General features: G+C 43.4%; 1 protein-coding gene across 1 annotated transcript in view; it reads right to left on the bottom strand.

Annotated features, from left to right (window-relative positions):
- LOC109615701 (WD repeat-containing protein 49-like) overlaps positions 1 to 14,357 on the bottom strand; it is a 65,745-nt gene that overhangs the window by 10,551 nt on the left and 40,837 nt on the right. Inside the window, exons 7-10 of the mRNA XM_029117949.2 lie at positions 11,533 to 11,684; positions 11,214 to 11,316; positions 10,692 to 10,798; positions 10,402 to 10,481 (exon numbers count right to left, since the gene is read on the bottom strand). Of these exons, the coding sequence (XP_028973782.2) occupies positions 10,402 to 10,481; positions 10,692 to 10,798; positions 11,214 to 11,316; positions 11,533 to 11,684 (442 nt within the window). The remainder of the gene's footprint in view (positions 1 to 10,401; positions 10,482 to 10,691; positions 10,799 to 11,213; positions 11,317 to 11,532; positions 11,685 to 14,357) is intronic.

Genomic DNA, 14,357 nt, shown 5'->3' on the forward strand with positions numbered 1-14,357 from the left:
CCACTTGAGGCAGGCACTCTCCACCAACCTGAAGTGAGCAAGCCACCCTTTTCCGACTGAGGACCATGGCCTCGGATTTGGAGGTACTGATTCTCATCCCCACCGCTTCACACTCGGCTGCAAACCGTCCCAGCGCATGCTGAAGGTCCTGGTTTGAAGAGGCCAACACGACAACATCATCCGCAAAGAGCAGAGACGAAATCGTGTGGTCCCCAAACCTGACACCCTCTGGCCCCTGGCTGCGCCTAGAAATTCTGTCCATAAAAATTATGAACAAAACCGGTGACAAAGGGCAGCCCTGCCGGAGTCCAACATGCACTGGGAACAAGTCTGACTTACTGCCGGCAATGCGGACCAAGCTCCTGCTTCGGTCGTACAGGGACCTGACAGCCCTTAGCAAAGGACCCAGGACCCCATACTCCCGAAGCACCCTCCACAGGATGCCCCGAGGGACACAGTCGAATGCCTTCTCCAAATCCACAAAACACATGTGGATTGGTTGGGCAAACTCCCATGAACCCTCCAACACCCCGTAGAGGGTATAGAGCTGGTCCAGTGTTCCACGGCCCGGACGAAAACCAGACTGTTCCTCCTGAATCCAAGGTTCTACTATCGGCCGTATTCTCCTCTCCAGAACCCTGGCATAGACTTTCCCGGGGAGGCTGAAAAGTGTGATCCCCCTGTAGTTGGAACACACCCTCCGGTCCCCCTTCTTAAAAAGAGGGACCACCACCCCGGTCTGCCATCCCAAAGGCACTGTCCCCGACCGCCACGCGATGTTGCACAGGCGTGTCAACCAAGACAGCCCCACAACATCCAGAGACTTGAGGTACTCAGGGCGGATCTCATCCACCCCCGGTGCCTTGCCACCGAGGAGTTTCTTGACCACCTCAGTGACTTCAGCCCGGGTGATGGACGAGTCCACCTCTGAGCCCTCATCCTCTGCTTCCTCAATGGAAGATGTGACGGCGGGATTGAGGAGATCCTCGAAGTATTCCTTCCACCGCCCGACGACATCCCCAGTTGAGGTCAACAGCTGCCCACCTCTACTGTAAACAGCGTTAGTAGGGCACTGTTTCCCTCTCCTGAGGCGCCGGACGGTTTGCCAGAATCTCTTCGAGGCCAGCCGATAGTCCTTCTCCATGGCCTCACCGAACTCCTCCCAGGCCCGAGTTTTTGCCTCCACAACCACCCGGGCTGCAGTCCACTTGGCCTGTCGGTACCCGTCAGCTGCCTCAGGAGTCCCACAAGCCAACCAGGCCTGATAGGACTCCTTCTTCAGCTTGATGGCATCCCTTACTTCCGGTGTCCACCACCGGGTTCGGGGATTGCCGCCTCGACAGGCACCGGAGACCTTACGTCCACAGCTCCGAACGGCCGCTTCGACAATGGCGGTGGAGAACATGGTCCACTCGGACTCAATATCTCCAGCCTCCCTCGGGATCCAGTCAAAGCTCTGCCGGAGGTGGGAGTTAAAGATCTCTCTGACTGGAGACTCGGCCAGACGTTCCCAGCAGACCCTTACTGTACGCTTGGGCCTGCCGAGTCTGTCCAGCTTCCTCCCCCGCCATCGGATCCAACTCACCACCAGGTGGTGATCAGTTGACAGCTCCGCCCCTCTCTTCACCCGAGTGTCCAAGACATACGGCCGCAGGTCAGATGAAACGACAACAAAGTCGATCATCGACCTGCGGCCTAGGGTGTCCTGGTGCCATGTGCACTGATGGACACCCTTATGCTTGAACGTGGTGTTCGTTATGGACAAACTGTGACTAGCACAGAAGTCCAATAACTGAACACCACTCGGGTTCAGATCAGGGGGGCCGTTCCTCCCAATCACACCCCTCCAGGTGTCACTGTCGTTGCCCACGTGGGCGTTGAAGTCCCCCAGTAGAACAATAGAGTCCCCAGTTGGTGCACTTTCCAGCACCCCTCCCAGAGACTCCAAGAAGGTCGGGTACAAAAAAACATGCATCAATAATAATACAACTATACAACTGTACAACTGCAGTGCAATGTAAAAGTGACAAGTGTGCATGATTTGATTGGCAGGTGTGCATGGGACTGGAAGGGAGGAGGGGTTCCTGAAATGACCAGCCTTACGGCCTGAGGAAAGAAACTGTCCCATAGCATGTTCGTTTTAGACGGAATACTCCTGTAGCTTCTGCCTGATTGCAGCTTGGTAAACAGGTCATTGCATGGGTGGCTGGGATCTGTAATGATTTGTTTGCTCCTCCTCCTACACCTCTCTGTGTAGAGATCTTGCATGGATGGCAGGTCAGACCTTCTGCTGTTTTAATCACCCTCTGAAATGCTTTGCGGTCGAGGGCGGTGCAGCTGCCATACCAGGCGGTGACACAGCCGGGCAGGATACTCTCGATAGTGCATCTGTAGAAGTTTGAGAGAGCGTCCTGGAATCCATGGCTTCTTAGGGGTGCATTAGTGCACATGAAATGGGTGATTTGCACATCTGTGAAGTCACTATTCATTGTGAACAATATATTCAGTTTTTGGAGCAACATATGCTGCCATCCAAAAAACATCTTAAGGAACAATTAAGGGGTACTTTTAATGGATCACTTAGCTAACTTTTTAACCCTTAATTTGCCCCCAAACCATGCACAAAATCCATTAAAAACTATTAATTTACACCTTAATTACAATTAATACCCCTTAATTAACCTCTTGAAAATACATTAAACACAACTTTGATTATATCAATATTAATGAGTGAGTTAAGTACATTTTAAGGTAAAAATTAAGGGATTTTGTTTTATAGTGAGTTTCATTCATTTGAACTGGCAGCGGAATTCTGTCCAACCACGTAATACACTGTTAGTTTTACGTTCGCAAAGAAAAATAGATTGAGACAGTTGCATTATAAAGAGATATTTGTAACAGATAACTGGACACATGGTAGGCCAACAAAATAATGTAGTTGTAGGTCTTTGATTGTAATGATAAAACATAGAAATTGTACACGTAGCCTTTGCCTAAATAAAAAGACCTGTGAACGACTGACTTGTTCAGTTTTATCATTTCAACAGAGTTCTACCACATACTAGCATCAAGCTTAGTATCCAACAGCTGTTAGTTTGACGCACTCAAAGAAAAGTTGACCAAGAAAGTAGCATTGTAAATACATGTTTGTAACAGATACTTGGACACATGGTCTACAGTAAATAATATAGTATTTGTATTTTATGTGTGTACGTTTTATTAGGGGGCCAAGCAACAAAGTTGCTGGAACCCTTTTATGTTTGTACGTTTTATTATTATTATTATTATTATTCTCCAGGGCCATTTTCAGAGGTCCATAGCTCGGTCCCCTCTGGTTCAAAACGCTCCAAACTGTGCCTGATTGTAGACATCATGGTACCCATACTCCTCATGGTGGCGCTGTAGCACTCAGACGAAAATGGAAAAAGTGAAGCTCAGATCTCATGAACCGAATGTCGTAGAGACATGCAACCAAGTTCCAGAAATACCCCTTCTCATGCTGACCAAAAAAGTATCTGGGGTCTTTCAAATTCGCCCCTTGGATTTTCCTTCATTTTGAATTTGGTGAAAAACACGTTAACGACATCTCCTCCGAGACCGCTGAACGGATTTGCATGCCGTTTGGTGTGAAGGACCTTTGAACCATTATCTTTAAAAGTTATATAAGGAAAGTTGATATCTCAAATAGTACGGGTCCATTAAACCCAAATGGAACATCAAACAGCTACAAAACGAATCATTCTCGTGTCTGCTAGGAATGGACAGGAAAACTCCCATAGAGAAATCCCGCTTGGTGGCGCTATAAACATAACCAATGTTTCTCACGATTTTGCCGTTGATAAAAACACACTTAAACAACATTTCCTCAGAAACAGCTGAATGGATTTGGATGACAATTGGTGTAAAGGACGACTGGACCATTGTCTTTAAAAGTTATATTATTGTAAATGTTTCTGGTGGATTTTCAAAATATGCATGTGTGCTATTTCGGGTATTATAGATCACAACCGGACGAGACTATTCAGCCTGCCAGCTGGCCCTATGGTGTAGTGGGAACATCCTGCACCTTCAATATTGTGACCCCAGTTCAATTCCCTTCTCAGACATTTCATATTCTATATTTCATAAATGCCTTTCCACAATACATATCTGAAGGACCATGATTTTCATTTATTTGCGAGAATAATTGTATTACTTGACCCTTTTATGCTGTTATTGTTTTCCAAAGAAAGGAACCAGCCATGGAGTGATTGGAGTCATTGATTTCATAATAAGTAGGATGTATAGCTATTAGCTAGCCATCTATAATAATCTTTGTACAACAGTACACTTTAGTTCCGTTACAAACAATTTGTTGTCCACATTATCTCAGCAAAATTGTAATGGCTGGGGTAAAATGTACATTTGGAGAGGATAGAGAGCTGTAAGATTAACCAGTAGCCCCTGTGGTGTAGTGGGGACATCCCTGTTCTGCAATATTCTGACCCAGGTTTGATTCCCCTTTGAGATGTTCCAAATATTGTATTTCAGAAATGTATAACCACTCTGTGCTTCTCAGCCTTCGCACAACAATATACACTCACCTATAGGATTATTAGGAACACCTGTTAAATTTCTCATTAATGCAATTATCTAATCAACCAATCACATGGCAGTTGCTTCAATGCATTTATGGGTGTGGCCCTGGTCAAGACAATCTCCTGAACTCCAAACTGAATGTCAAAAGAAAGGTGATTTAAGCAATTTTGAGCGTGGCATGGATGCAGTTGCTTCAATGCATTTATGGGTGTGGCCCTGGTCAAGACAATCTCCTGAACTCCAAACTGAATGGGAAAGAAAGGTGATTTAAGCAATTTTGAGCATGGTTGTTGGTGCCAGACGGGCCAGTCTGAGTATTTCACAATCTGCTCAGTTACTGGGATTTTCACGCACAACCATTTCTAGGGTTCACAAAGAATGGTGTGAAAAGGGAAAAACATCCAGTATGCGGCAGTCCTGTGGGCGAAAATGCCTTGTTGATGCTAGAGGTCAGAGGAGAATGGGCCGACAGATTCAAGCTGATAGGAGCGCAACTTTGACTGAAATAACCACTCGTTACAACTGAGGTATGCAGCAAAGCTTTTGTGAAGCCACAACACGCACAACCTTGAGGCGGATGGGCTACAACAGCAGAAGACCCCACCGGGTACCACTCATCTCCACTACAAATAGGAAAAAGAGGCTACAATTTGCACGAGCTCACCAAAATTGGACAGTTGAAGACTGGAGGAATGTTGCCTGGTCTGATGAGTCTTCGATTTTGAGACTTTCAGATGGTAGAGTCAGAATTTGGCGTAAACAGAATGAGAACATGGATCCATCATGCCTTGTTACCACTGTGCAGGCTGGTGGTGGTGGTGTAATGGTGTGGGGGATGTTTTCTTGGCACACTTTAGGCCCCTTAGTGCCAAGTGGGCATCGTTTAAATGCCACAGCCTACCTGAGCATTGTTTCTGACCATGTCCATGCCTTTATGGCCACCATGTACCCATCCTCTGATGGCTACTTCCAGCAGGATAATGCACCATGTCACAAAGCTCGAATCATTTCAAATTGATTTCTTGAACATGACAATGAGTTCACTGTACTGAAATGGCCCCCACAGTCACCAGATCTCAACCCAATAGAGCATCTTTGGGATGTGGTGGAACGGGAGCTTCGTGCCCTGGATGCGCACCCACAAATCTCCATCAACTGCAAGATGCTATCCTATCAATATGGGCCAACATTTCTAAAGAATGCTTTCAGCACCTTGTTGAATTGTCAGGACTCAGCCCTCCTGAGCTGTGTCTGTCATTACATCTCCCCAAGTACCAGTCTCCTTGTTCCCAGCACTCCACGAAGGCACCCATAATCACCACTGATCCTGAGCACCTGCACCAGTCTACACACCTGGGGGGCTGATTGCCACTCTCCCTATAAATAGGAGAGTTCTGCTTTCAGTCCCTGCCGGATTATTGTAAAGCCACGTAATTATTACAGTGTTCTCTACCTAATTAAGCAAGCTATCCTATTTCCCGAGTATCCTGTTTCTGTTATCTTCTGCTCACCGTGTTTTCTCCCCGTTCGTTTCCAGCCCCTTGTTCCGAGACCCGTCCTGTACCTCCCTCCCAAACCACCTTTCTGCCTTCCCGTTCTCGACCTTCGCCTGGACTGACTCCCCGCTCTGTTAACTGAACCCTGCCTGAATATTCGACCATTCTTGCCTCCCGGACTTCGTACCTCTGCTACAATCATCATCATTGTCCTTTTACCCCGGTGTCTGTATCTGCTTCTGGATCCTACCTCTGTCCTGAGTCCCGGGAATCGTGACATGAATCAATGCCATGTAGAATTAAAGCAGTTCTGAAGGCGAAAGGGGGTCAAACACAGTATTAGTATGGTGTTCCTAATAATACTTTAGGTGAGTGTATATCCCCTCTGTAATACCATGATTCTCATATATTTAGAATAATTGTTTTACGTGACCCTCATATACTGTTATTGTTTTCCAAAGACACAAATCAGCCATGGAGTGATTTGAGTCATTGTTTTCGTTATAAGTAGGATGTATAGCTATTAGCTATATAGTATTTGTGCAAGACTACTCTTTAGTTCCGTTAATAAATGTTCTTTTGTCCACGTTATTTCAGCAAAAATGTAATGGCTGAGGTAAAATTTGCATTCTGCTGTTTAAATAGTGTAATGATTAAAGACAGACTGCCACATAGAAAACCGGGGATTTAAACCTGCCAGCGACAACAATATTCATCCCTCCTAATCGGCTGAACTAGGATTGCCTGGTTCCTTTTCTGGTTGTAAGGTCAATTTTTTTTTATTTTTATTTCCTCTCCTTCAATTGCACATCCTGACTACTAGCGGCATTGGGCATTTTTAAATAGCAAAACATTTCTCTAGTGCGACCATGCAGTGAGATGCTTCCTGTGCCCCGCTTGGCGCCCTGAAACGCTGCTCATAGCTTTAATTTGGTAGTTGTAATCACAGAGTAAAACAGGCATTTGCTTAGGTACAAAAGACACGTAAAGGACATTATGATGATGAGTATTCATTGGCCTTCCCATTACTAGAAGCTAGTGTCGCTGGATTAGCCTAAAAGCTAAAGACCACCCATTTACGTTGATTGACATATCCCTTGGGATCATGAAATACGCAATAAAATACGGCATTAACTGTTGAAATAATGCCATTACATTATGAAATAGATCATGAAATGTTTCAAAAAGAAGAGGAGAGAATTCCTGAGCAATTGCTTTAATTGCTGCCTAGCAAATTCTCTCTAATTTGTGTTTGCCAATTTGCTGAGACACAATTAGTTTAAAAGAGCACTTTCTTTTTCCAAAACATTAAGATTAAGATTTTTCTTTTAAAATGGGACTGTAAGATGGTGCGCTTAGAGCATCAGTAATCAAATGGATTCTACATCAAAACCTTGAGTCTATCAAGTCAAAAATCTGTAGTTCCGTCCATGACCTAGGCAGGAGCATCTAAAACGCAACAGTGTAAATAACAGACCAGTAGTAAGATTTCGGAGTCAGTCCATCTCCATCTTAGATTATAATAAAAAAAAATATTATTATTGCAACAGTGAAAGCTACAGCCCCCTATTTCTCTTGATATATTTCATAAATATTGAGAAGTTGAAATTTGAAATTAGAAGCTTTGTTATAGGATTTGTTCTTGAGGAAAAGTCTTTGGGATGTGGCAGGGAGAGACATGGAATCATTCTCAAATGCAAACAGAATTCTCAATATAAGACTGATAGTCTGTTACGTTACAAATCACATCTAAACTACAGATGCTGTAAAAAGCTTAATGGAACTCACCCAAACAATGGAAATGTCATGGAAACACATGGGAGACAGATTGTGAATGTTGTCATTGCCCCTGAGCAAAAAAGGCATACATTTAGGCTATGATTTGTATGTGTATTTTACACTCTATTGAGGTCTAAATGGATCTCAACCCCAATACAATGTTCCCGTAATCATTATCAATACACTGCTTTTCAGCAAAAAACAACTTTTACTACAACCACTGTCTCTGTATTCTATTCTACCAGTTTTTACAAATGGAGTGCTGCCATAAGTCACTTTTTCTCAATATGAAAAGAACAGTTTCTAAATGTTAAAGAATACAACCAGCTAAATATATAAAATTGGTCTTGAGTAACTACATTGTGGGCCTGTTACAAGGAATAGAAGGATTTGACAAATACTCACTTTGCTAGATCTGATTTTTTGACAGTGTGGCAATTAAAGCTTCCTTTATTCCTCTTAGTCTGCATTCCATTTATCTCTTTACCGCATCTATGTTAAATTTTAAGGGGAGAGAGGGTGTACCAAACAAATTCAAAGTACCCAAAAAACAGACTAAGACAAGTATGACTGCAATACTAGTTTAGGGTTCAGTTACATCTATTTTATGTATATTATAATATTTTGGTATGTATTTGGAAAGAAGCAATGCCTGCAGGTTGAACAAAATGTATACACTTTCTATTCAAAAAGAATACCATCTAAACCAGGGTGTTGCTGTACATGAGCTTAATGAGCTCATTTTTAAGCAATATGGAGATATGGTGTATTGCTGATATACCAATGCTAAAAGCTGTATCCAGACATGACAATACAGCCATTTGGTATGGCATATTGACCAAATCACTTCTAAATTGCTCTATTTTAAACCAGCTGCTAATGCAATTACAGTGGGAAGAACAAGTATTTGATACACTGCCGATTTTGCAGGTTTTCCCACTCAACTGTGAGTGACAGAATCTAAAACAAAAATCCAGAAAATCACATTGTATGATTTTTAAGTAATTAATTTGCATTTTATTGCATGACGTAAGTATTTGATACATCAGAATAACTTAATATTTGGTACAGAAACCTTTGTTTGCAATTACAGAGATCATACATTTCCTGTAGTTCTTGAACAGGTTTGCACACACTGCAGCAGGGATTTTGGCCCACTCCTCCATACAGACCTTCTCAAGATCCTTCAGGTTTCGGGGCTGTTGCTGGGCAAAACGAACTTTCAGCTCCCTTTAAAGATTTTCTATTGGGTTCAGGTCTGGAGACTAGGCCACTCCAGGACCTTGATGCTTCTTACGGAGCCAGTCCTTAGTTGCCCTGGCTGTGTGTTTCAGGTCGTTGTCATGCTGGAAAAACCAGCCACGACCCATATTCAATGCTCTTACTGAGGGAAGGAGGTTGTTGGCCAAGATCTTGCGATACATGGCCCCATCTATCCTCCCCTCAATACGGTGCAGTCGTCCTGTCCCCTTTGCAGAAAAGCATCCCCAAAGAATGATGTTTCCACCTCCATGCTTCACGGTTGGGATGGTGTTCTTGGGGCTGTACTCATCCTTCTTCTTCCTCCATACACGGCGAGTGGAGTTTAGACCAAAAAGCTCTATTTTTGTCTCATCAGACCACATGACCTTCTCCCATTCCGCCTCTGGATCATCCAGATGGTCATTGGCAAATTTCAGACGGGCTTGGACATGCGCTGGCTTGAGCAGGGGGACACTGCGTGTGCTGCAGGATTTTAAACCATGACGGCATAGTGTGTTACTGATGGTTTTCTTTGAGACTGTAGTCCCGGCTCTCTTCAGGTCATTGACCAGGTCCTGCCATGTAGTTCTGGGCTGATCCCTCACCTTCCTCATGATCATTGATGCCCCACGAGATGAGATCTTGCATGGAGCCCCAGGCCGAGGAAGATTGACCATCATCTTGAACTTGTTCCATTTTCTAATAATTGCGCCAACAGTTGTTGCCATCTCACCAAGCTGCTTGCCTATTGTCCTGTAGCCCATCCCAGCCTTGTGCAGGCCTACAATTTTATCCCTGATGTCCTTACACAGCTCTCTGGTCTTGGCCATTGTGGAGAGGTTGGAGTCTATTTGATTGAGTGTGTGGACAGGTGTCTTTTATACAGGTAACAAGTTCAAACAGGTGCAGTTAATACAGGTAATGAGTGGAGAACAGGAGGGCTTCTTAAAGAAAAACAAACAGGTCTGTGAGAGCCGGAATTCTTACTGGTTGGTAGGTCATCAAATACTTATGTCATGCAATAAAATGCAAATTAATTATTTAAAAATCATACAATGTGATTCTCTGGATTTTTGTTTTAGATTCCGTCTCACAGTTGAAGTGTACATATGATAAAAATGATAGACCTCTACATGCTTTGTAAGTAGGAAAACCTGCAAAATCGGCAGTGTATCAAATACTTCTTCTCCCCACTGTACAACAGTAACATATAGTATAGGAATTTTTTTAACTGTGATATAGTGTTTCATAGCACAGCCAAGCAAATCAACATTTGACTGTCAGATGGAACTAGGAATTTACTCACCTTTTCTAAGTGTCTTCAGACACTGACCATTGTTAAAGTTCCAGATCTTTAGAGAACCATCTCTTCCACCAGTGACTAGTCTGTAACGTTGAATGTTATTTTTACTTTCTAACCATTTGTAGTTTCTTTGTAGATCGAAAGCAGATAAAAAAAACATACAAAAATGAAAAGAAAAATATATCACCAATTCTTGATCGTCATAATTCCCTCAGGTATTCTGTTATGTATAAGCAACAATATTGTCTAAACCAAAAATGTATCACAATGTCAGTTAATAAAATCTCACAGACCTCTTTCCTTTGGGGTCAAAGGTCATACAGGTAATGGCAGACTGTCCATGGGCACCACCAAACTCAAACACCTGACTACCTGTGTCGAAATCCCACACCTTGATGACCTAGGACCAGTACGACAAAATGTAATGACACACCTATGATGTATACACTACATGTAGAGGGCTTTTTATATAATGATTGCTGATTGACCATGGGTATCACATCACATGTTTAATTGGTAACTGGATTATAATAACAAAAAGGCATCTCAGGGAGTTGTGGTATTTTTCTAATATACCATGGCATATACACAATATCTTCTGCATTTCTGCCTTGGGTAAAAGGGTCTAATTACTAAAGTTGGGCATACTGGTCTATATAGCAGACTACACGTATTGTATGCCTTGCGTACAGTTAACTCCTATTGGTCTTTTCCACCCGGGCCATATACTTCTACCTGTCTCTTACCTTCCAACTTTTAACAAAAGTATAAATGAAAAGGAAAAAAAAGGAAGACTGGAATCATATGTAACTCACGGATCCTTCACTGCAACTGACAACCTGTCTGAACTCACGGCTGTAGCCACAGCACATCACAGGCTCTTTGTGAGACACGGTCAGGTGTCCCTGGGGCTGGGGCCTGCCGGAGAGCAGAGAGAGATGAGGAGGACAGAGGAGCAGGGGAGATAGTTAGCAAAATAAATGTAAAAAATGTGTGAGAGGAAAGCATGTAATAGTAAGAGGAGGAGATAGATGTAAAGGTGAGGAGAACTGGGATGAGAGAAGGACTTAGGGCTAGGTATGAGATTCACGGATCAGTGTTGCACCATTAAGACAGAGCCCTGTAGTTACCAACCTGGTCTTTAGAGAGAGCAACGCCAGTGAGTCTGAAGCAATATACAGTCCCTTAGTTGAGGGAGAGTACAGACATGCAGAAATGTGTCCTCGGACCAGGCTGGCTTTGGGATGAGCCGTGAAGAGGCAGCTTTGGTCCTGGATATCCCAGATCTGAAATGGATTTTTAAAGAACATTACACCCCAAAGCCAAAAATCATTTGATGGTATCAAAAGAAGTCTATGGTCAATATAACTATACTTTCCATGCTATTAGTTGATATTCAGCTATTTTCACCTCATATTTTCAACACAAAAAGGAATGGAAAAGATGAGCACTGCATACCTGGATATTGTTGCGCTGATCTTTTCCATTTTGTATTCTGGCATACAGATGGCATGGCAGGTGGACACCTAAATATATGCAGTATCTCACAGAAGTGAGTACACCCCTCACATTTTTGTAAATATTTGATTATATCTTTTCATGTGACAACACTGAAGAATACAATGTAAATTAGTGAGTGTAAAGCTTGTATAACAGTGTACATTTGCTGTCCCCTCAAAATAACACAACACACAGACATTAATGTCTAAACCACTGGTAACAAAAGTGAGTAAACCCCTAAGTGAAAATGTGTCAATATTTTGTGTGGCCACCATTATTTTCCAGCACTGCCTTAACCCTCTTGGGCATGGAGTTCACCAGAGCTTCACAGGTTGCCACTGGAGTCCTCATCCACTCCTCCATGACGACTTTAGCAAGGCAGTGGTCATCTTGGAGGTGTGTTTGTCGTTATCCTGTTGGAATACTGCCCTGCAGCCCAGTCTCCGAAGGGAGGGGATGACGCACTGCTTCAGTATGTCATAGTACATGTTGGCAATGAACTGTAGCTCCCCAGTGCCGGCAGCACTCATGCAGCCCCAGGCCACACTCCCACCACCATGCTTGACTGTAGGCAAGAAACACTTGTCTTTGTACTCCTCACCTGGTTTCCGCCACACACGTTTGACACCATCTGAACCAAATTCGTTTATAAGAGGCTTCCTTCTGGGACAACAGCCATGCAGAACAATTTGATGCAGTGTGCGGCGTATGGTCTGAGCACTGACAGGTTGACCCCCCATCCCTTCAACCTCTGCAGCAATGCTGGCAGCACTCATACATCAATTTCCCAAAGATATGATGCTGAGCATGTGCACTCAACTTCTTTGGTCGACCATGGCGAGGCCTGTTCTGAGTGGAACCTGTCCTGTTAAACCACTGTATGGTCTTGGCCACCGTGCTGCAGCTCAGTTTCAGGGTCTTGGCAATCTTCTTATAGTCTAGGCCATCTTTATGTGGAGCTTTTTTTCTGATCTTCAGAAAGTTCTTTGCCATGAGGTGCCATGTTCAACATCCAGTGACCAAATTTAACACACCTGCTCCCCATTCACACCTGAGACCTTGTAACACTTATGAGTCACATGACATCGGGGAGGGAAAATTGCTAATTGGGCCCAATTTGGACATTTTCACTTAGGTGTACTTATTTTTGTTTCTAGTGGTTTAGACAATAACGGCTGTGTGTTGAGTTATTTTGAGGGGACAGCAAATTTACACTGTTACAAGCTATACACTAGCTATTTAACATTGTAGCAAAGTGTCATTTCTTCAGTGTTGTCACATGAAAAGATATAATCAAATATTTACAAAAATGTGAGGGGTGTACTCCTGTGAGATACAGGTGCTGGTCATATAATTAGAATATAATCTAAAAGTTTATTTATTTCAGTAATTCCATTCAAAAAGTGAAACTTGTATAAAGTTCTATAATTCATTCCACACAGACTGATATATTTCAAGTGTTTATTTCTTTTAATTTTCATGATTATAACTGACATCTAATGAAAACCCCAAATTCAGTATCTCAGAAAATGTTAATATTGTGAAAAGGTTCAATATTGAAGACACCAGGTGCCACACGCTAATCAGCTAATTAACCCAAAACAACTGCAAAGGCCTTTAAATGGTCTCTCAGTCTAGTTCTGTAGGCAACACAATCATGTGGAAGACTGCTGACTTGACAGCTTTCCAAAAGATGACCATTGACACCTTGCACAAGGAGGGCCAGACACAAAAGGTCATAGCTAAAGAGGCTGGCTGTTCACAGAGCTCTGTGTCCAAGCACATTAATAGAGGCGAAGGGAAGTAAAAGATGTGGTAGAAAAAAGTGTACAAGCAATAGGGATAACCGCACCCTAGAGAGAATTGTGAAACAAAACCTATTCAAAAATGTGGGGGAGATTCACAAAGAGTTGACTGCAGCTGGAGTCAGTGCTTCAAGAACCACCACGCACAGACGTATGCAAGACATGGGTTTCAGCTGTCGCATTTCTTGTGTCAAGCCACTCTTGAACAAGACATAGCGTCAGAAGCGTCTCGCCTGGGCTAAAGACAAAAAGGACTGGACTGCTGCTGAGTTATGTTCTCAGATGAAAGTAAATTTAGCATTTCCTTTGGAAATCAAGGTCCCAGAGTCTGGAGGAAGAGAGGAGAGGCACAGAATCCACGTTGCTTGAAGTCCAGTGTAAAGTTTCCACAGTCAGTGATGGTTTGGGGTGCCATGTCATCTGCTGGTGTTGGTCCACTGTGTTTTCTGAGGTCCAAGGTCAACGCAGCCATCTACCAGGATGTTTTAGAGCAGTTCATGCTTCCTGCTGCTGACCAACTTTATGGAGATGCAGATTTCATTTTCCAACAGGACTTGGCACTTACACACAGTGCCAAAGCTACCAGTACCTGGTTTAAGGACCATGGTATCCCTCTTCTTAATTGGTCAGCAAACTCGCCTGACCTTAACCTTA

The sequence above is a fragment of the Esox lucius genome, chromosome 1 (assembly GCF_011004845.1).
Source record: "Esox lucius isolate fEsoLuc1 chromosome 1, fEsoLuc1.pri, whole genome shotgun sequence".
Classification (NCBI taxonomy): Eukaryota; Metazoa; Chordata; class Actinopteri; order Esociformes; family Esocidae; genus Esox; species Esox lucius.